The sequence below is a fragment of the Rhinolophus ferrumequinum genome, chromosome 20 (genome assembly GCF_004115265.2).
Source record: "Rhinolophus ferrumequinum isolate MPI-CBG mRhiFer1 chromosome 20, mRhiFer1_v1.p, whole genome shotgun sequence".
Lineage (NCBI taxonomy): Eukaryota > Metazoa > Chordata > Mammalia > Chiroptera > Rhinolophidae > Rhinolophus > Rhinolophus ferrumequinum.
In genome coordinates this window covers 17,389,652-17,413,945 of record NC_046303.1, presented here as the reverse complement: position 1 = coordinate 17,413,945, position 24,294 = coordinate 17,389,652, and the positions used below count along the sequence as shown (strand labels likewise).

At 38.2% G+C, this 24,294-nt stretch overlaps 1 protein-coding gene across 2 annotated transcripts in view; it reads left to right on the top strand.

Annotated features, from left to right (window-relative positions):
• KLHL7 (kelch like family member 7) overlaps window positions 1–20,491 on the top strand; it is a 58,373-nt gene extending 37,882 nt beyond the window's left edge. For both annotated transcript variants that reach the window (XM_033088462.1, XM_033088463.1), the window contains exons 8-11: window positions 12,995–13,235; window positions 14,299–14,500; window positions 17,957–18,054; window positions 19,061–20,491. In XM_033088462.1, the coding sequence (XP_032944353.1) occupies window positions 12,995–13,235; window positions 14,299–14,500; window positions 17,957–18,054; window positions 19,061–19,344 (825 nt within the window). In that variant the 3' untranslated portion in view covers window positions 19,345–20,491. The remainder of the gene's footprint in view (window positions 1–12,994; window positions 13,236–14,298; window positions 14,501–17,956; window positions 18,055–19,060) is intronic.
• The last annotated feature ends 3,803 nt before the right edge of the window (window positions 20,492–24,294 follow it).

Below are 24,294 nucleotides of genomic sequence, written 5' to 3'. Positions count from 1 at the left end.
GGTCGGCATCCTGATGCCCCAGGTCACAGGATAGCCTGAGGGGCTGAGCCATACACTCTAGCCCGTCCCACCTAGAAAGCTTCCTCCTGCTCTAAGTTTTACTTGGCAACTGCAGCTTTATGGTTTACTCAGTAAAAGTATAAAAATAGGACACTCGAATACAGGGTATGTGCCATCTGTAATATGTAGGAGCTACTTGGGGCGGCAAACTGTCCTTCATTTCCCAGGGGTTCTACCAACACACTATAGATCAGGGTTTGTCAAACTTTGTCTATGAAGGATCAGGTAATAAATATATTTGGCTTTGTAAACTAAACAGTCTCTGCCATAACTGCTCAACTCTGAGGCGGTAGTCGTTTCCTACTACAGCCATAAACAGTACATAAACAAATGGGCATGGCTGTATTCCAATAAAACTTTATTTACAAAAACAGACAGCAGGCTGGATTTGTCAGACAGGCTGTGCTGTAGACCTCTGGACATCTAGGGACTTTGAGGTGACCGACGCTGTAGTCTGAGATAATTTTTCTCCTGTCCTGTCAAGCACTTGTCCTACCAAGACATACAAGATCCTTTCCACTTCCTGTTCTCCAGAACTGATCAGTATTGTGACCATCCATCTAGGAGACCAGCATGTGCCAACCTTTGGGAAGGGGAGCTAGACCAGGGCTGCTGCTGCTGAGATTATGGCATAGAGCTAGAGAGTCAAGAGGTCCTTGAGGTCAGACCATGAAGTCGTTTGATTCTCCTTGCCAATTGGAAAGACATTCCATCTAATGGCCTGGGCAGACAGTAACAGAAATAATCGTTAGCTATATGCCAAGTTTTAGTGATTGTTTCAGTCTGGTCCAGTAAAACCACATCTGGCCCTGCAGAGTCACCAGTCTCAGGAGTTAGTTCCTCCTGTATTTTTGTAGAGAAGACCTGCAACAGCTTCTCCTTCTTTCTATAATGCTCAACGCATAGAATAAATATGCTGCCAGATAGCAAAAAGACCTCTTCAAGGAAGGCGAATCAGGTTAGATTGGTTAAATGTCATCATATTTGGGCTGTCCTTATTGGGCTACTCCCAGCTCATCCATCAATCTCTGGTCCATTCCTCCATCTCCAAAATATGGGCTGATTTTTCACTAAAGACATCTGGCTTCCCTTCTCAGTAGACGACTAGTTACCAGCAGGTACCATGAGGCTTCACGGTCTGTGCAATACTATCCAATAAGCAAAATGTCAGTGTACTTAAGAGGGTGATACACCTGCACGTCTATTTTACATCAGGTAATATTAACACTATCGACATTTCAGTGGCTGTTTAATTTCAGTGTTTTTAAATTTTTCAGGATCCTTTTGAGTCAAGAGCAGGAAATTTATAAATAATGCTCTTTTTTCCCCAACAAAAACTGAAATCACAGAAGGATAAATGATAATTCTACGAACTACAGCTTTCTGCTGTTGATAATAGTTATATCCTTCTTGCTTCCCAAAGCCTAACTGTGATGTTGATTTTGACAGTTTAAAAGAATTAAACCACGTTTTGGTAGAAATATTTATCTTAAAGTAGATGGCTATTTTGATATATAAAGGGACAAGGAGAGTTCTGATTTCATTTAGGAGACAGTGACTATTGTTTCTAGAGTAAGGCATATGTGGAATGACTCTTCACACTTTGGTTTTTGGTCTGTAGTTCTAACATTTTCTTTGATTTTTTTTTTTTTTTTATTGAACAGTTGAAAAGAGATGCAGATTCTGCACGAGCCTGGAGGTGATACTGTAACTTCAGAATTCTCATTTGATGTCTTACCTTGATTTTATAAATGGTCCATGCTTGGTGCTATTTTGTATACTCAACCACACATTTTTAGACTTCTAGAGGAAAAATTCAAAAAATTGAGGACATAACTGTCAATGAAAACATCTCATTCCATTAATTATCTCTATTCCCTGAAGCTAGCACCATTGGAATCTGATTACATTATTTATTAAATGTTTCTATTAGAAACATTTTGCTATAAAACTTCATCTTGAAAATCTTGCACCATTTATTATTTGTATATAATATTTTAATATGAGTTCATTAGTCTTTATTATTTCTAATATTATCACAATTGGGAAGGCTGATTTCATCATAAATCATTATTTACCTTGAATCTCCCAAAGTGAACATTATTTCAATATTCAATTCAAGTGGGCCGCTTAATAAGTACTATATAGGAATTGTTCTACTTTAAAATTCATGAACTTAATATTTTCACAAAGGTTAAAATGTTTTTAACTATCATTAAATGGGACCTATTTTTGTGTGTCCTGTACCAGCCCCAAATGATCATTTTCATTGAATTGATCTTCAAAGGGGACAATTTAAGCAGTATTACTTAATTGAATTATCTAGAATTAAGCCAATATATCCATAAACTGTTATCTTTAGATATCACTGGTGAGAGGAGGCAAATGTTTGTATTAATTGATGACTGAAAAATGATAAGAAAGAAATCCTTAGTATTTTTTTTTTCTGAGAATTGACAGAAAAGGAAGTTTGGGTTGCTGTATTGAATTGAAATGATATTGTTTCTCTCATGGTCCTTTTATAAAGCCTGCTGAGTTTTCCCTTCCACTGCCATACCTGTTTTTAAAGTTTTCGAGTGCTTAGAGATCACTGAAAGAGTTTTATCTGTATCCAGTACTCTATTCTCGTAATATTGGTGTTCTCATGTGGTAGGAGGCGAATGTCTTACAATGTCTAAATAAAAGTTGACGTAATTGACCAGTTTTTATTTAGACTCTTCTTGACAGTGAAATGATAACCTGTGAGGGCTTAGAATTTTATAAGTGTCTTGGCTCACCACTTTCACATGGGGGAAAAATAGGAGACTATCCCTAGAGAAAAGGGAATTCTGCATATTCCCTGCCAAACACAAACAAAAAAGGAGTAAGACCAGAGGGTGAAGGCTAGAGCGTGCAAATTATAAACCAGAAATCCATATGATGCCGTGTTACATGGAACCATCAGGTCCAGAAGGTCCTGAGTACATTTTCTTACTCAGAACTCTGAAGTAGACTCATCACTGAGACTCATGTCTGGCCCAGTGTAGGTCCAGGCACACCTTGTGTTATTGTCCTTCACTGTATGGTGCTTCACAGATGTTGCTTTTTTTTAGCAATTGAAGACAAGACCCTCCACCAGCAAAAAGATTATGACTCATTTTATTACGATACTCTCTTTATTGCAGTGGTCTGGAGCCAAGCGTGCAGTTATCTCCAAGATATATGCCTGTACTCAAGTTTGTCAGGGTGACTGAACCAGTATTACTTTATATGGCATTTCATAGGCCGTTTTGTCAGTCTGTTTTATAGGACTGCATTCAAATATAGTTTGGCCCTATATCAAAAGAATTGAAGTTACCTTCGACTCAGGATCATTTTCCTATTGGAAATAATTGTTTATTAAAGGTGTCACTGTGCCTTTTCTCACAGTATCATAGCCACCTTCCCTCTTAAACCGGCCTTCATTGAGGAGACAGCCCCACTCTGTGATCAGGGTGGAAATCAGCAGTTATAGATTGCGTGGGACTTTAAAAGACATGTGCAAAAAAGAAGTTTAAACCTTAAAGAAATGGTGTTACATTAAAAAGCTAACAAGTCGTTGGTAAATCAGTAGAGTTTGCCACCAGCAAGACTCTTGTCGACGCAATGCACTAAGGTAAGAGGGTGAGCACTGCTACAATGATCAAACTCAAAGGAACCTACAGGAACAAAATGTCCAAACTGGCAGCAGTCATCTCAGGCGGATTGGACCTATAACTGTGAGCCCCAGGGGCTGGCATTGCTGGAATGCAAGTGTGGGTCATGCTGGGTATTTCTTAAGCCTCCTTAGTCATCAGTATAATAGGCACCCAGTGGTAAAAATCAATGTTCTTTGCAGCTTGCACGCAGTATGTATTCCTCATGCCTGATTGTGAGCAGTTTGGTTAGACAGGTGGTCCTCACATTCATTTAGAAGAGATTGGAAGATATTCTGAGATAAATTCTGCCTTCCTAGAATACCTTCCAAAATAGGAATATTGAGAGCCTCAATATTTTTCTTTGCAAGCATCTTCATATATGCTGTTTGTCGTTTTGTTCTAAAAATCAACCTCATAGCCCCTTGCCCCCCACTTAGGTGCAGTGTCTGAGGCTCCCACCTTCAGGGATCTGTTTCCTTTTGTGTTTAGTCACTGCATCTGCAAGACACCCCAATGAAAATATGACTGACCGTGGGACGGATGATATCAAACTCATTCTCTGTAAGCCACGGCCAACCATGATTATCAGTAAATTAACAGAACAGTCTCCTAAAACGGGGAGAGAACAGAAGCAGAGCTGTAGATATTTCACTGAGGGCTGTAAGTGGGAAGTGATGAAACTGGCAATGGCATCTCTGTGGTGGTGTTTTCAGGGACTCTAGCCGTCCTGGAATTGCCTGGAGGGTAGTAGGCATGTGAATGCAGGGCTAGAGGGGAGAAGAGTCAGGCTGAGGGCGTTAGATAAATTCTCACTGTTTACCATGTCACTTGACAATGACTGTTGGCTGCCTTTAGTTGTTCATCTGATGACCCAGAGGTACAGTCCTCCTGTCATCCTAGAAGTATTAAATCATGCTCAGGTAGGTTTGGTGTGATCAGGTAGAAGGGCACCTTCTACTCAACTGTTACAAACAGCAGAACGTGTTATGTGACAGCATGTTGTACGATTAGCTGGTTGGGAAAGCATAGCTTGAACAAATAATATTTTGGCATATTACCAGTATCATGGTTCGTCTAGAATTTGACATTTGTGGGGTGAGTAGCAGGAGCTATGAGAGACTCATATCACGGTCCTGACCGCGAACTCGGAGTGCCTGAATCGTACACAGAAGCATGAAGCAGTGAGCACAGACGCTGGTGTCAGTGAGGTGGCCGCTGAACATGGTCGGTGCCAAATCCGGAGATGGGGGTCTGGGCCAGATGGTGACAGCCTGAGGGGTGTGACAGGAAGAGATCCCCCGGGGTTGGAGTTTTCCATGGAAGCTTCCTGGGGGTTTTCTTGAGGGAAATATATTGGTAGAATTTGGATAGGCAGAAAGAGCAAAGACAAGAATGTATTGAATCCTAAGTATGAATGCATCTTTTTGACCTGGTAAGTATGATTATTGAAAGTTTTCATAAAAGCTTCCAAAGTATTATTCAGTTGAATGGAATCTAACTTAACTCTGTGCTTTAAAACAAGAAATGAGACATAGAGGAGAGAATTGAAGAACTAGGCCGTTGGTCCTTTTTCTTTTGTGAGGCCTTTCTTTGTCCTTTTTCTTGTCTTTTAAGGAAAGCAGTTGTTCTGTAGAAAGAGCATTTCAGGTCGAGGTATATGAGCTTAGGCAAGTCAGTTAGCCTTTCTAAATTTGTTTTCTGGTCTATTAACAAAAAGTTTAAATCTTCTCAGCATTTGTGTGAATATACACTGTGTTCATTTGATGCTCCTCTTTTTCTTTTCTTTGATCTGTATTCACTCAGTTTCTCCTTGCCATCCTTAGGTTTTCTAATTTTTCCCTATTTAAATGTGAAAAGCCTTGCCATCTTCTCCATTTTGTTTTTCTCTTCACCTTTCTCACTCCTCCAAACCTCTTGGCCATCTGCAGTATCTCCTGTACTCTGCACACCTGAAGTAAGAGTAGATGTTTGTCCCATGGGTGAGAATAGTTTATTAAATGAGTATGTTGCTGCATTTTTGGATTGGAGATTGTCCTTTAAAGTGTAATATGCCTTCCTGTGCCAAGATTCAAAATTCCATGTCAAAGTTCATCTGAAGACACACCTTGTGCTGAGGTAACTGGCAGAGTGCTAACACTGGGCCACTTCCCTACTTTTCCTTTATTTTCTCCTCAAAGAACAGGGGCTGTTACTGAGCACAATATTCAGTCAGTTTTCACATTTGGATTGAGTTTCATTTCATACTTAAACTTCTGAGTCGTTCAGGTTTGAGTTTTGTTTCTGTTGGTGGTATGGGTTTAGTTTGAGAGTAGAAGGGAAGAACATTTTGTGACTTTATAAAGAGCAGTAATTCCCTTTGAGCTAGTCTCTGGTCTCACTTCAGACTCCTTGGTAATTTTTAATTTTCACTGATCGTTAACAGCTGAGAATGCCCATTTATATATGTTCATTGTTCCTAATTTTATCTAACAGCTCACAACAGCAAAATGATTCCCTACCCACCCCCAGCTGTGGAAGCCGTTTTTTACCAGCTACGATGCTACATTTCTTAAATAATTTAAATTACAAGAGTATTTTATCTTAATGGCTGATTATTAAATTCCTTTCTGGACTTTGGGAGGTGAATATGTTTCCAACACTATTTGTGTGACTCTGTTGAAAATGAGTGCATTTCAAAAATGGGTACAGCCTGTGACATGACTTGGCACGATCAAGTGTTCACTTCTGAAAAGCTCGTGTGCTGTTTGGATAGAAAGCAGAGACTGTTTCTGATCTATCCTGTAGCTGAAATTCAGCCTCATAGTATGACTCTCTGTTTTTCCATTTTTTTAAAGACTTAAATTAGTTGTAAATGTCACGTTTCTGTTAAAACATTTATCAGTGTGATAAGCGTCTACTGCGAGACGTTGTTTTCCTTGCACCATACTTTTGGTTCCATTTGTCTTGTTTTGTTTACTTTTTCTGTTTTTTTTTTAAAAAAAATACTACATGCTCATTGTAGAAAATTCAAATATAGCAAGATCTAAAGGAGAAAGCCAAAGTGCTCCCAGCATCAGAGACAGACACCAGTCCTCAGTAAGCGTCATTCCGGTCCTCTCGTGTCATGTATGTGCTATCGTGCCATACTCATACAGGCTACTCCACAAAAACTTCTCTTACTCTCCCAGCTTTTATGTTATGGAGGTATCCTTTTGAAGGGCTACAGAGTCATCCTTCATAAGGATGTACCATAACTTATTTAATGCTAAGGGCATACCATAATTTGTTTAATGCCTGTTTTCTTCATGTACATTTGGCCTATTTTCCATTTTTCCCTCCTAAAATAACACCTGCAGTGAAACATCTTTGTAAATGCCAACTTTGCACACTGTCCATTTTTTTCTTTAGGGTAAATTCCTGAGAGAAGAATTGCTCTAGCAAAGGATAAAAATGGAAACTATTTAGATTTACCCAAAAACGTAGAGGAAGCCGGGTCCTTAACCCTAGTTACTACTTGTTGGTGGGTCACAGGTCTCCCCGTTCCCCAGTGGTGCAGATACCACAGGACCAGGAGCTGTAGTGACAAGATACACAGCGGAATCTGCAATTTAAGGACCACAGGGAGGGGCTGGTCCACACTAGTAGCCAAGTGCAGTCTCTACAGCCTTTGACCTTTAGAAGGTCAAAAGTGAAGGTGGCTCAGCTGGATGAGATAGATACCTTTTTCTACAAATGTGGCTTGTCACCCAATAAAAACATTCCCTTCAACATCGTAATAAGCCCTGGACCAAACACCACACAAAGACATGGGGACTATCCTTGTTTTCAGAGAAGCTGTGGATTTAGTGGTTGAGTCTGGTGTTGATAAGTGGTAAGAGGTGGAAGCTGTACAGGACCTCAGCGGCCATCCTGCCTGCATTCTGCTTTGATAGATGAAGCTGGTGAGGTTTCTCAGTGTCAAGTCAAGTGTCACTCAGCTATAAACCCAACAGGAACAAGAACCCAGATTAATTTCTTCCCAATCCAATATTCTTTCTAGGAGGCCACGTAAAAAGATTTTGAGAGAAGCAGGGCAGGGTAGGAATTAAGAGCACAGCTTTGGAGTTTGGTGGATTTAGACTTAGGTCTTGGATTTGCCACTTTCTGACTGTCACCTTTGACAAGATGTTTAACATCTCTAAGATTCAGTTTTCTCCGCTGTAAAATGAACAGGTTGCCTCATAGGGTTATTGAGGAAACTAAATAAGAGACTGTTGCAAGGTATTGCAACATAGTTCCTGGAAAGGGAAGAGCTCGATAACGAATTAATTAATAGTCTAAATCATTTGGACTGGAAGATCATTGGAGTTTAGGGCTGAAAGCGAGAGCCCGAAGATCATCTAGTTCAGTCTTCCTGTTTTACAGATAAAGAGCCTAATCTGGAGAGGTTAAGTGATTCGTACGAGACCCAGAGCTCCTCCCTCCAGAGCCTAGCTCAGTGCCCAGGTGTCCCAGCTCCGCGGAGCTATATTCTTTGTGACCTTCTGAAATAAACGAAGCCAAAAGTGGTGGTGTATTTTTCATGAAACTACTTCTAAAAATGTTCTGGCATAAACTTGCTTTCAGTATAGATTGTCGCCGTGGTTCGGTGATTTTATATATATATAAATATATATAATTATTTAATTTATTAATTTAATTAATTAATTTATTTATTAAAATAAATAAATTATTTTATATATATATATTTTTTTAACAGCCCTTAGAAACTAAGATGAGTTGGATAATGGCTTAAGAGAGTGTTACAATTTGGTCATCTTAAACTCAGAGTAGATTGACTCCTCAAGGTTTCTGCAAGAAATCTTAAGGTTTTACCATTTTGTTAATTTTCCTTTTTTCTAAGGCCCTGTCTTCCCTAATTTTGCTTGGCTTCCTCTCAGGATGATCCAAAATAAAGTTTTTAAGTCTTAAAAATAAAAAGTATTTATTTCATTTTGGATTTTGGTTGTCTTGATTATTAAAATCTATATCTATAGTGTTTCTCTTACTTGAGGATTCACATGTGTTCAAAATACAGATTATATAAAATCAGTTCCTACTCTCAAGGAAAATAGTAGGGTATGTGTGCCTTGAGGTATTGAGAGAAAATGTTTCAGCCCCTCATCTCAAGAAGCGTTTTGCTCTCCTGTAGCGTGGCACTACAGCTGGGAAATCACACAGGATGAGATGTGATGGAGTTCTCAGTCATCAAGTCCAGACTTCGGTGGTGTGGTGGGGATGCAGAGAAAGGAAACAAGAGAAGCCTACAGAGGAAAGGCATCTTGAACTAAAAAAAAAAAATGCCTAGAATGTGGTATAACAGCAGAAGCAAGAAAGGCTGTGCCCAGGGAAATCAGGACTTGATACATTGCAGTGTCTGCATGTGTGGACACATATGCATGATGTGTGAAAACTTAAGAAATCCTTCTACTTGTATCTACTTGTGTGCATGATGCGTGAAAACAGGCTTTCCAGTTTTCCCATTTTCATATCGTCTCAGCAACCAAATACAGATACCTTGCGTGGAATAGATAAACTCAAACTTAATAGAACTCAACTGACTTAAATTATATTTTTAGTATATCAGTTCCCTGCCTGCACACATCTACGCTGTAACTGGTGCTATTCATCCATCTTGTTGCTAACAAGAAAGCAACATGTCCCTCCAGATGCCCTGTAGCCGGAGTACAGGGAACTATAAGTAACCCTTCCTCCACCTGCAGGCCCCCATGGGAAGGGGTCCCATCACTAGGATAAGACCTGACATGCACACCCACTAGGCTGACAAGCCTGACTTCCCATCTATTTTTTTTCTCCCTCTATACTTACTTCCTCCACTATACACATCTCCTAGGCAGTATACAGAGTTACTAAAGGGCAAATATCAAATCACTTTCTCGGTACTTTATTTCAGAGGAAGGGTATTAGGTAGATTGGGGAATTAGGTAGACTTCCCAGAGAGGTCTACCCATGCATACCTGGGGGGAAAAAAAGATCAGAAGCTCCCCTCCCCCCATACATACATACATACAACCAAAGCCAGGTATTGTATTTAACACTTTTAAATGTATTTAAATACATTATTTAAATATACTGACAGGTATATTTAATGAGCCCAAATGTAAAACATTAAGTTTTAGCTGAAATAAAGTCCACCTTGTATACTATGTAGAAATTCTTGCAAAAATCATTTCCCTTACCTGCCTAGAAGATGAACTATTAGGCAGGACATTATATATAGTTAGTATTTACCAAGCTTAGTGTCTAACATGTACAGTGACCAATGACAGTATTTGGAAAATTGGAAAAGATTTTAAAACTTGAGGATTTCTAGAGAGATCGTAGCGTAACTTGCAAGTAGATTGTACCTATTGCCAGTTAGCATGTACCTATTGCTAGAAGCATATATGTGGGGACAGAGCCCCAAAAAGCAGTTTCCAGGCTCTCAGCCTCACGTAGAAAGGTGCTGGCTCAGGTAGTAAATGGCCATCGACTGTGATCAAATGGCCATCAGCTGTGGCTAGTTGGCCGTCAGCTGTAACCAGTGAGCCGTTGGCCACTAACATAACTGCCGTGGCTACGCTAGCAGTAAGTGGGGGCTAGCAAGAAGATGGTGGCTGAGCCTGCAAGCGGCGCAGTGAGGGTTGAGAATTGTGTGGCTCCTGTTTCCTGTTTCTCCAACCCAGCTGCCAGTGAGAATATAGTGGTGTGACTCCCCTACCTATGACTCCGTGGGTGTTCCTTTTTGGCCTCACCATGTCCTGCGTTTTTATGTGGGGAGCTGGCGCAGAGACCCCGCCGGACGCCCTGCATGACACATGGCGAAGTCAGCAGGATCCCCTGCACGACAATGTACCTATTCCTGTGTTTCACACACACGTACTGCACACACAAAGGTTTATCACTTTTCCATTGGGCATATAGTTCCAACAGAGCAATTTATTTTAACCAAGCCCTCTATGGCAGGTACCTGTGAGCACCCATTGTATTCCCTACTCAAATCCCTGAGTAGTATTAGAAAGAACTATTCTGTTACCAAACTCTTTGGAAGTCATTCTTTGGAACCTTATTTCCTAGTGTCTAGCTCATCTAGCTAAAAGAAAAAGTATTTTTTTTTTTTGTTTTTTAATCCCAGCTTCTACATGGGCAGTTATTTTTAATTTGAAGAGTAGCAGGTGTTGGAGATCATTTAACAGACTATTACCAAGTTTCTCAGCCTGAAATTAGTTAAGAAAGAACGTGGAAACATAACGTTGAGGATATCCTCAGAAGTTAGAGAAAAGTCCCCACAGTGCTTTCCAATAATGAATATCAATACGTTGGGTGTAAGAGTGCAAGACTTGCAATTCACTGAATCAGCAGTGTGTCTTATTAATGAAATTGTATTTCTCAGCTAAGGAACTCGGCGAGGTAGGAATTAGGAGTAGATTTGCAGAATATGTAAAAGAATCGTTAGTTTACTTTTGAGGGATTGCTTTTTGTAAAATATGGTCATTATGATTTCATTCTGTGATATGCAGTTTCTCTAAGACAGAAAAATTTTTAAAAAATATTTCCCCCCAGTTTTTCAGTGTCCATTAAGTAAAGCTGAAGCTTCGAGAAAATGTTATATTTATCCTATAGTTTTGTGTGCCTACCAACAGGCATACTGCAGAGTAAGCCTGAGGGACACATAGATCCTAATTTGAGAATAAAAAATGGATTAAGGCTGTTTCTCTGGTCACCTAAAAAGTGGAATAGTTATCATGACTAGGAGTCAAGGTATTCTACATCAGGGGCTCTTCTTTTTCCTGAGACCATTCCTTATTTTCTGCGATACTTGGACCTAATCTGAGGAATGCCGGAAACATGGGACACTAGCATGAGAGGTACCAGTTAATATATTTTCCCAAAGGGAACTCAGTGTTAATAATCACACACTGCTTTGCTCTGTGAGATTGGGAATTGTCTGGATTTCTGTCCGACCTTAATCATTTTCAGCCATATTCAGAAAGCAGCAGGAACACTAGCTTCCTTGCTTTCAACGGGGAATACCAAGACGCTGTAACTTGGGTGCATTCCCCCCATATATTTACGTGGAAAAAGAGCACAGGTGTCCTCGGATGTCATCAAACATAGTGAGGACACAGTGGTGCTGTGAACAGCCCTTATTGTGAAGGTGCTCATTTCTAATTGGGGGGACAAAAAGGAGTTTCCAGACTACTCAGCACAGATTACAGTAGAACCCCTTATTTGCGGTTTCACTTTCTGCAGTTTCAGTTACTCACAGTCAACCACAGTCCAAAATGATGACATGGAAAAATCCAGAAATAATTCATACGTCCTGGCTCAGTGATTCTCCTTTTAACGTATCGTCAGAAGGGCAGTAGTAGCCGAACACTACATCACAATGCCCATGTTATTCACACTTCGTCTCAGCACGTAAACATTGTATCTCACAGCATCACAAGAAGAAGGGTGAGTACAGGACAATGCGATACTTTGAGAGACCACATTCACATAACTTTTATGATAGCATATTGTTATAATTATTCTATTTTATTGTTAGTGATTGTTGTTAATCTCCAACTGTGCCTAATTTATAAATTAAACTTTATCATAGATATGTATGTATAAGAAAAAACATAGCGTATATAGGGTTCAGTACTATCCATGGTTTCAGACATCCCCTTGGGGGTCTTGGAAGGGATCTACCATGGATAAGGGGGGACAACTGTACTCAAGTATTTCATAATAAATATCACAGCTTGAAGAGTCCGGCTAACTACACTGGCTCAATGGAATATTTACAGAAAATTAATATGTCACAAAAGTCCACAAATTACCATCTAGCTTTAGACTTCCATAGGATAATACAGGTTAAGCGTCATATTATCCATTGATTATAACACTATGCACCTGGCAGGGAAGAGGAGGGTATTTATTTACATTTGAAAAAAAGCTTTTTCAAAATACCCAAACTACTTATTTTGTACTTTAGAGTTTTCTTGTGTTACCCTCAGTAACAGAAGGAACAGAACACCGGGTGATGGTGAAATATCCAAATGTATTAAAGTTTACTGTAGAGTCAGAAAAGACCCAAAGCAGCCATCTGTACCACCTAACCAACGTTCCGAAGAAATCACACGGGTTACATAATAGTCTCAAGCCAAACATTTTTATATGTACCCTAGTGTAAATTAACATATTCTTTTCTATTTTTTCCACTAAATCTTTGCTTCACCCTTTTCAGTTATATTTGATTCCATTATTGACAAGCTTCCTGTCCTTTTCTGTTATAGGATTACAGCTGGACAGACATCCGCTGCCCCTTTGAAAAACGAAGAGACGCAGCATGCGTGTTTTGGGACAATGTAGTATACATTTTGGGTGGCTCTCAGCTTTTCCCCATTAAACGAATGGACTGCTATAATGTTGTGAAGGACAGCTGGTATTCCAAACTGGGCCCTCCAACTCCTAGAGACAGCCTTGCTGCTTGTGCTGCAGAAGGCAAGATTTACACATCGGGAGGTTCCGAAGTCGGTAAGGCCGGTGTTCCTGTTCGGGGGCTGAGCCGTCTGGGTTTCATATTTAAATAAACAATTGGTGCTATTTGTCCAGATAGCACATAAATTATGTTTTGACATAATTAAAATACGTATGTTACAGCTGAGAACTCATTTCCCTGAACGTTTACCTTACTCCTTTATAAATCATTAATTCACAAGAACTTCAACCTCCTAGATTATGTTCACTGTCCATTTTTTTGTCATGTCAAAGTTTAAAAGGTTAAAAATAATTGCAAAAACCACAATTACTTTTGCACCAACCTAATAACTTTTATCTTGGGAAGGAAAAAAAGCATTTGATCTTTAAACGTACCATTTCTAAAATTCTCTATTGAGTTCCTATAATGTGCAGAAGTTGCAAAACAGAATGAATATACTCGTATGTTTTGCTGTGAAAACGTATAATCAGAGTACACCAGAAACGTACAACGATGTCTTGAGAGTATACTCAAGAATGGACCAGCATGGCTTCAGGTGCTCCCGCACATAGCCGCCAAGAGGAGTCAGGAAGAGTAGTTTCATTAATGGTGCAGTGGCTGTTACAGAGTATTAAGTGATAAGCCTCAGAATATGATCAGATAGTAGTTTTCGTATTTTAAGGTATGGATTTACCATCTGTAAATAGCTATGCTTTTCCCCTTTATATAAACATTTTAAGTTTGAATAATTCCCATCATGCACAACTGGGCTTGAAGACCTACATAAAGCCTCTTATTTTTCTTTTGAAATCAAACCCCTTTTCCAAAGTTTAACTAACCAATAAATAACTAAGTCTTTCCAACCAATCCTTTTTTGAATATTCTCTTGCATCTATACAAACAGGGTCAGCTTTTCCTTAAACTATCCCTGCATTTTGCTGTTGTTGGTTGAGTACAGAAAAGACTCGACAACCCTAAATTCTTCCCGGCAGCGACTGACTCAGCTCTATGGTCAGCTCCTCCAAGTCCCCTTCCCGCCCTTCCCCCGCACCCCCACACACACACCCCCCGCCGCACCACGCACCGCATTAAGCGTGATGGAACGCTCTTCTTTTACAGGAAACTCGGCCCTGTATTTATTCGAATGCTATGACACAAGAACAGAAAGCTGGCACACAAAGCCCAGCATGCTGACCCAGCGCTGCAGCCACGGGATGGTGGAAGCCAACGGCTTGATCTATGTTTGTGGTGGGAGTTTAGGGAACAATGTTTCTGGGAGAGTGTTGAATTCCTGTGAAGTTTATGATCCTGCCACAGAAACGTATGTATCAGTATAAAGCTCTTATTTCACAGTTAATTGTATTCTGTAAGCTCAGTGGAAGAAGACTTCAAAAGGCAGAAGGAACCCAACAGAAGAATTTAGTTCTTATATTAAGAACGTACAGACACTTTGTAAAAATTTTGTTTTATTCTTCAATTACACTGACATTCAATATTATATTAGTTGCAGGTATACAATACATCCACTTTTGAATGTGTTAGGGCAGGGGCGTGTTTACAGCCTGGACCCTTCCTGTACACCTTAAGAAATGGCTTTAGTTTATACCCATGCAGTCCCTCTCTTTCTGTTTCGGCTTGTGCGATACATACCTATGAATGAGACAAGTGTGTCTCAAACACATAAAGTGTGAGTCGTCAAACTCATAAAATATTTTTGTTTGAGAGGCCAAGGAATGTAGGGGAGGAGGAGGAAGAAATTTATGATGAGTAGTAAATTTGCGTTTAATTAAAAATATTATATATCGGTTCATGGCATTAATCAATCATAACTCTAGGAATAATGTCTTTTTTTTGAGTTTGTGCCTCCTGAGAGTATGTTTGGATTTATACTTATTAAACAAAATTATTCTTAAATCAACTGGAAGGTGAATAATTGCCTTTTTAAAGGCAAAATGCTAAAGAAATAATGGTTAACCTGTTTTTCTGACCTTGTAATTAATGATGGAATCCATTTCACGTAGCCAAAGAAAATGTGCTAATCATTAAGTGCATAGTGGGGACAGAGGTAAGTACGGTGACATTCAACTAATGAGGAAATGAACACAAGTGATATTCTAGTCAGACGTTTTGTTGATAAGCATCCAAAGAACATAACTAAGAAAGGTCACTTGCTTTTTGAAAGGACTTTTCTTCCTTTACCAGAACAAGTTATTGGGTAAATATGTTCAAATTAAATGTAATGCCAAAGAGCTACCCCAAAATTCGTATGCTCAAATTTTATATTTAAGAAATATTGCCAGACTATAAAACATGAAAGTCTTCTACTCCAGCTACTGCTTTTTTAAAATTAAGAGTAACAATTTAATTATAAAATATGATCAGTCGTGTACATTTATTTATGCTTCCCACCTATTTTTCAAGGATTTAAGGAAGCATAATCAGGAAGTCTTTTCCCAGACAAAAATGCAATTACAATGGTTCTTTTCTCACATTTTGCTCAACTGGTTATCAGTGTTAGGAAAGAATTGAAAGCAACTTATCTTGCAATTTGTTTTTTATGAAAGTGTTGAGGGTAGGAACTCTCTTGAAATCATCAAATGTACTACTCCTTTCAAAATGTACCTTTGTACTTGACAGGGCACCTTGGGGGTGCCCCGTTTCCTCATCAGTTCAGCTATTTTTCTACCCCATCTTGTCCCATAGCACAGGAGGTGGGTACATACCAACTGTCCTCCCTCCTATGTGTCTCCACCTCCTGTAAACGCAAAACTCAAAAAGGATTACAGAATACTAGTTGGAAAACTGTAGTCTCAATCATCCGGCTGCCTAATTCTTTTTTCATTTCTAAAAAAATCTCTTAAAGTAGAAACCATACCATATAAACTCCAGGCTTGCAATTTTTGAGATCTTTGTTCAGGCACCATCAATGTAAATCAATATATTAATTGTTCATAGTAGCAGAGAAAAAGTATTAAAGGAATTCTTCAACCTCAATATTTTTTTTAAAAGTAGGTGACTAAATCGTTTGGAGAATATTTTAAAACATACACGATTTAACATTTCTTTAGTTTTGTATATATTGCGCTTATGTGTTAAATTTGAATTCTCTATATTCTCTTCAATGCCCTTAAATTTTCCTGAGTGAGAAAAGCTAATATGAATATAATTATCCAAATCACAAAATGAAAAATAAGTTACAATTACTGTGATTTCCTTTCTAATATGTGATTTATCCATCCAAGTTTATGAGAATGTTTCTTCCCAGTTTTGACCATTTTACGTGTTTTGTAAGTAGAATGTATTTAATTGGAAGCTAAGAAATGAAGCTTGTGCAGTCAGAATTTTAAGTAAAGCTTTTAAACACTAAACTTCAGGTTGGGGAGAACAAGACCTACTACACAGTCTACATGTGAATTACAAAAAAGAAGTATGGTTTGCAAAATTTCCGTCATTCTGAGCCTTCAGGAGATTTATATATACATAAAACATGCTCTGTTGTATCCTGGACATATTTGGAGAAGAAAGAGCTAGGTATATTAATTTTTTCCAAGTCAAATACTATGTTGAATGCACTTGGACAGCTGAGTTTAAAGCTCGTGCATGGAGAGGCAATGGAGTCCTCGTACGTCGCTGTCCCACTCCCCGCTGTGCGCTGGTCTTGTCACCTGGACCAGCATGTGTGTTCATCCTGAAAAGCAGGAGCAGTGTTGCCCACCTCACCTTACAGAGTGTTCTGGAAGTGAGAATGGCGACTGTCAAACCATTTTTAAAAAAAAACATGAATATAAGGCAATACAAGAGTTGTTAATATTTCACAGTTAATCATTCTGTCCTAATTCCTCATTATGTTTTTGGAAACTTAGATTTATTAAATTGTTTCAAAGAAGAGGTAGAAATAACCATATGGGAGAGTTACGCTTATGCCCCATTCTCCTTTTGTTATTGTTTGGAGTATTTTGGTTTGTATTAGCTGTGAAGAGCACCAGCCTGTGTGCCAGTTCCACCTTCACAATCACAAATGGCAGTTGTGTGTACGGGAGTGTGTGCAAAAGAAGGAACTGAACCTCATAGAAAAAAACAGCGAAACACGGTTATGTGATGCTGTCCCCCGTAAAGGAGTGTCCTCCAGCACGTGTGTCCTCATTTATACTCAGTCTCAGCATTTGTAGTGGTGGCTGTGAACACAGCGACATGCTAATAAGCTAAGAAACTTGACAGAATGATAGTCCTTTTGTTACTAGAGCTGCTAAAGTTCTAAGTGTAGGTTTGAAGATAAACGTGAATAGTAATGGATATTACTAATTTGCTGATTGCTAGAGGCCCATGGTAAATTTGTGTTTTACTGACTCAAGCGTAAATATTAATTAAAATCACATGTGACAGTATTAGTGCTTTATATTCTCTTATATATCTTTCCCTTCTTTTTTGTTACCATTTCAACAAGTTACTGTAGACTGCAAGAAATGGGTTTCTTCCAAAGATGTGTTAATAGTCTCCAGATATCCTCTATATCTCATATCCTATTGGAGTTGAAGGGAATAAAATCTGTATTTACCCCACCTACAAATAAATGACTCAAAACTACAGTTAAGGTTTTATTTTCTAGCCTTCCAGATGTGTGTGTGTGTGTGTGTGTGTGTGTGTGTGTGTGTGTATGTACATATATGCCAGTGGTAAGTGGGCACTTAATTAGGAAACACACCTTTCTTATAAATTAGTATGAGTCCTTTCACCACCTGTGAACAAGTACACCAAAAACTCTCTTTTATTTTTTCAGGTGGACTGAACTGTGTCCAATGATTGAGGCCAGGAAGAATCACGGACTGGTGTTTGTAAAAGACAAGATATTTGCTGTGGGTGGTCAGAATGGCTTAGGTATCTGATCTTAATTCACTGTTCAACGTTCCTAATGAGTGTGCTCATATTTCCTTGTCTTAAATTATTGAAACGTTTCTTAAAATCTGATACAAGCATTTATCACATACATCATTATACTTATTTTTATAGTTTCCGGAATCTAAAAATCTATGTATTTTATGAAACATTGGAGTATGTGTAACATCCCTGTCCGTGAAATGTGGGTAGTGGCCATCAGTCCTGTAACAATCTCAGACGGCTTCCACACATTTCAAAATACCTCCTGGGGACAGGTAGCTTAAGAACTATTAAGTGACAGAAACATTTGAACTTTAAAAAAACTTCTAAAACTTTAAATACTGGCTTTAGGACTTGTATCCAGGGTCTAAATGGAAGTTTCCTAAACATTTTTAAACATTGCATGAAAATATCAATATTACTATTTTTAAATGAATAAATTTGACCTTTTTATTTTCTTAATAATGTACTAAAATCTTAAGAAATTGCTTTAAATAATGGAGAATCGGGACTGAATCCCTAGATAGAGCACAAACCTCATTTTAGTCAGTACCTGTAAGCATTACTTAAGTATAACAAAGAAACAGTTTCTTTCCTTTCTCCTGTCTCTACTCATTGTTGTTACCTATAAACTGCTGAAAGATAAAGAGCAGAAGGACATGTGAATAATTACAATTAAAGTTTGTCAGAAGGAAAATCCACAGATTGGTTTATTTTTTTTATTTTTTCCAGCACAGACAGAAACTATTTTGTAGAATGCAAATATTTATGATTCTAAAATGACAAATAAAAATTAAATTTCTGTTGTGTTGAGGTGACAGTAAGAATTTAAATATGTGGGCATATTTAAATATGTGGGTAGATATGTGGGCATTCGTTGAACATGTCCTACAGCTTTTCTGCATGCTTGAAAAGTTTCATAGTAAAATGTTGGAAAAATGCAAAGAATGATGAGGAGGTCTTAGAATGTTCATCTAGTTGTTCGTGTTGTTTTATTCCTTTGAAGGTGGTCTGGATAATGTGGAATACTATGATATTAAGTTAAACGAATGGAAGATGGTGTCACCTATGCCGTGGAAGGGCGTGACCGTGAAGTGTGCAGCAGTTGGCTCTATAGTTTATGTCTTGGCTGGTTTTCAAGGTGTGGGTCGATTAGGACACATCCTTGAATATAATACTGAAACAGACAAATGGGTTGCCAACTCCAAAGTCCGAGCTTTTCCAGTAACAAGTTGTTTAATTTGTGTTGTCGATACTTGTGGAGCAAATGAAGAAACCCTTGAAACATGAAAAATGAGTGGACTTCGAGAGTCATCGGAGACTCAAAAATATGGCCACTAAGGCTTTGTTCCAAGAGTTTTGTTACAAAGTTTTAGTGTGGCAATTTGCTTTGTTGAAGGAAGTTTTAAGTAAAGAAAGATCCCTATAAAATAGGTGTTTTTTTTTAAAATATGGATTTCCTTACTTAATTCAAAGACCATATTTTAGCTGGCTGCATCACCAAGAACATATCTAGCAAGAAAACTTGAAAAATTATAAGCATTTGGTGAAAATATGAATTCTTAAGTGAATGTCACGCTTATAACTATGATTATGACAGAGTGGGGGATTGGCGCATCAGTGAAGCAGTCTCGTCTTAGCTCTAGATTCTATTTTCATATCACAGAAGTGCTATGGTATTAGGTCTGGTTGTTTCGGTTCAGTCAAGAACTAAGAAATAGTATGAATTATAAGTCAAGGTACGCAACTCCGATGGAGCAGCTTCGTCTCACGTAATTTTGCTTGTCTTCATGTGTCCCATTTAGTGCCAAACATATTCCATTTCAAAAACAAGGCAGAGTGAGTCAAGGCATATGCACACTCACAAAACTTCGTAAACATTTTGGTACTTAAAAATGTACCAAACTCCTCATGAAATAGATTCAGTCCAATTAACTATATTCCACCTTTTAAACACAAAATACCAAGTTAGCACACATCATTAATTTATATCACTGTTTTACCCAGTGCTTAAAAAATTATTAGGGCTCTTCAGTTCTCAATGTTACATAAAATCCAATCGTAAGAGTGATTGACTAGTAAAAAATAAAGCTATTTATAGCAAATTTATAGGTCACTAGAATAGCACTGATAGTTATCCAATATCAGTGTTGCCTTTGAACTTCTTATGAATTAAAATGGTATGATTCCTTTTTCTTAGCAAGACACATCAAAGGTATTTGACCCCATTATATTTAAAAATTTTGTAATAATTTGAATGAAATATTTGTCACCTTGTATTAATTGCTTTTGTGCGGTCAATAAATCTTTTATAAACCCATCTGCTCATTTCTTTCCTAGTCATGTTTTGCCCTTTTACATGATGGAGTGTGGAGTGAGCCATATAAAGCTGTCACCATCAATGTTTTTATCTGGTGATATTAAATATTTTTAAACTAAAAATAGACTGCTAAGTTTTATTCATTCTTTGTTTTAAATGTGTTAGGTAATGATTGTTTTGAAAATTTATGAAGCAGTGTTTCTATTTTAATTTTCATTGTTTTCTTTATATGGAAGTGTATAATCTCAATCCCTAAAAATGTTTACATGAAAAAGGAATTATAAAAAGCATAATGATATACTTCTATTTATGTAGGGTTTTTTATGTACATAACAGCTATATTGAGATATAATTTGCATATCAAACAATTCACCATTTAAAGTGTACCGTTCAATGGTCTTTAATATATTCAGAGTTGTACAACTGTCACCACAATTTTGGAACATTTTCGTCACAAAAAGAAATGCCATACTTATCAGCAGTCACCCCATTTTCCCCATATATTAGTTCCCTATGGCTCCTGTAACAAATTACCACAAACCTGGTGGCTTAAACCGTGCAGGAGACCAGAAATCCTACATCAAGATGTTAGCAGGGTGGGTTCCTTCTGGAGGCTCTGAGGCAGACACTGCCGATGCCTTTCCCCACGTTCTGGTCCTTGCTGATAATCACGGCCTTCCTTGGCTTGTAACAAACTGCCTCACTTCAGTCACTGCCTCTGTCTTCACATGGCCTTCTCCCCTGGGTGTCTCTGGGGCTTTCTGTGGTGTTACAAGGAAAACTGTCACTGGATTTAGCCCACCCTCCCCCAATTCAGTATGACCTCATCTTAACTAATGACATCTGTAAGCACCCTATTTGCAAATAAGATCACATTCTGAAGTTCTAGTGAATTGGGGGTAGGTAGTTCTAGGTGAATTAGATCCCCCAAACACCCTCGCCCTAGGCAACCATTAATTTTTCTGCCTCTAGATTTGCCTATTCTGAATATTTTTATGTTTGGTTTTGAATTTTTCACTCCATTGAAAAAAAGTGTGTCCAGTTTGATTTTTTTAAGAGCAGAATATCCATTTATCATACTACAATTTGGTTATATTTAATACAATAATCTACCATATCGAATATGCAGCATTGTTTTAAGATATTTGAAATAGACTAGACTTTTCTTAAGGGTGTATCAACTCACTAGAACACAACTATAAAAAGTATGTAGACATGTTTGATGTAGGTTATAATGAAGTGGGTTTTTTTTCTTAGTAATCTTAGTAATTCCTAATTGGTGTCTGTTTTCTGCCTTGAAAATATTTTACAAAATTGTTGATGCCAGGATAATAAGTATGATATATTGGCAAGTACATTTTGTATTACTCCCCCCACAAAAAAATTCCCTATCCCATAAAGTATTGTGTTATTTTTAGTAGGTATATGTTGTTATATTCTTTGCAGTGACACTATTTTGAAGACAGCAATTTATACTTTTGAAACTCACAACTTGAACATGAGAGTTTAATGTCTTGAAAAAAGTTGTTGCTATAAAAAACAGCAATTAATTACTTTATTGCAGTTGTGACCTAGCTTGCCAAAACCTGACACATAGTCTCATGGAAAATTCTGAGTCATGAAAATGAACCATTTAATAAACAATTATTCAAGCAAGTAGTCTATATTCCTTTGGCCTTACATACTGTTAACAGCAAAAGGTTTGGATTTGCTCCATAGGCCGGGTAGATATTTTAAAGAAATTTTGATTTTTACAGGTGGTACTGTTAACATACCAGCAGCCTCTGAAAATTCAGTTCACTCCAACATAGCACCAAACCAGCTCTCACCAAGTCCCAATAATTTGGTAATTAATGGGACATTTTACAGGTTGTATCATTCAACACAATAAATCCATCCTTTAAATATCCCCTTCTCTTCACAATTGCTTCAAAAGACTTAAAAGCTTGGGTCGACTTTCCTCTTCCTAACTTTCCTCCTTCCCAAAGTGATTCAAACTGTTTGGGGAGAAATAAAAATAAAAATTCTGTGCTGGGAAATTGTCTGAAATTTTATTCTTACTAACTAGAAAGCTCTGCTTTCTAGAGCTTTAAACGTCCTCTCATAACAAAGCTGTAAAACGGAGTTTAAGACCTGGTTTATTCAATTCTTGTAGGGGATTTCTCTGACTTCTTTACCTTCTAACCCGCTATTGAATTTGTTTCCACTATTCATGTTTCATTTCCAAGAGCATTTTTTTAATGATTGTTCGTTTATATAGCATGTTTGTGTTTCATGTTATGCTCTCAAGATATTTTAGTTTCTTTTAACATTTTGTATACTCAGTGTGTTTCTGTTTCCTCTAACTTTCATGTTTGCTTTGCTCTTTACTGTTAGAGTCTTTCCTCAAATATCTGATCCGTGGCTGTGTTACTTATATTTAAAATGAGACATTAAAAAGTTGATGGGGGCTGGGAGGAGGCAAAGTGAGTAAAGGGAGTCAAATATATGGTGACGGAAGGCAACTAGACTGTGTGGTAAGCACACAATAGAATATACAGATGTTGAATTATAATGTATACCTGAACATTATATAATTGTATTAACCAATGTTACCCCAATACATTTTTTAAAAGTTGATAATTTTTGTGTACAAAGGTGGGCTTAATTATTAGTGAACTTCATCACATGATGAGGGAATGGCCACCTACTTTTGTTGGGGATCAGATATTTTGGGGGGGAATATTAGATTCTCCAGAAAATAATCTTACAAACTCCTATCCCTTGGATGGGGTGAGCAAGTTGGAAAGAGAGGGACTAAGCTTGGCTGCAGGATTTCTGGAGCTCAGGCAAAGGGGACTCTTAACTCACATCCAATAAGAATCGCTTTGTCCCTCGTATCAGGACCACAATTTGCCCCTCTGTACTTGCTATCCTGGGCGCAGAAGGTTTTCATTCCCTTTTCCAAGAAAAAACCTGTCTCAATCAGGTAGGGATAGTCCCCTCACTGGGTGGATTTATGAAGCTAGGTTCTAATTGCAATTTACACAGATGTTCAAACAATCCACACTTTTGTGGTAACTGTTGGCTCTTAATTCCTGAGACTTCTCAGCCTGCTCTGTGGACATCAGTGTCCACCTTAAAGGAATTTCACTTTCTTCCTCTTTTCTAAGTAATTTACTATTTAGTCTTCTTCCATATGCATTCAGCCTTCAAAAATTGTGAGATGACGGTTATCTCCTAGTATAATCGAAGATGATGTTTTTGCTTGTTTTGCCTCTTATTTTGAGATGATTTTCAAGAGGAAAGGGAGGCAGAAGTATTTTTACTCTACTGTCTTGAAACTGGAACTTTCCTTCGTGGGACCTACTCCTGATTTTCACCTACCCCTCCCCTAACGGATCACTACCGAGCTCTGCATGCCTCAGCATCGTCTCATACAGCACTCCACCTGGATGATCTCAATCAGGATTCTGGCCTTGCCCACCTCTCCACTTGCACCACGCACCCTGCTCACACTCATTTAAACTTCTGCCACCACTGGTATTGTAGGTCTGTGATCCCAGCAAAGTCCTTACACATGCTGGCATTTGCATGGACAAGAAGTTAATGGCCACAATGAGAGATTGGTTCACACCAGAGGATTGCTCAAAATAAACATGTTAAGAACAATGGGAGCCAAGTATCTCACTATCAAAGAAGGAAGTTTGAAATATAGGAGAAAAATAAAATGAATCCTGTGACTTTAGGTTGGAATCGAAGGTTATCAGTGTGAACTCATAGTTTTAAATATAAATAGATACAGAATTATGTATTGATGTAACCGTGTGCCTGTCTAGTATATTTTCCCTAACAATGCCCATGAAAGGGCTTGGGAGCAAAGACATCACAATAGCAATGAGCGAACTTGGAGCTCAGCTCTTTGGTGGTACCAAGATCTT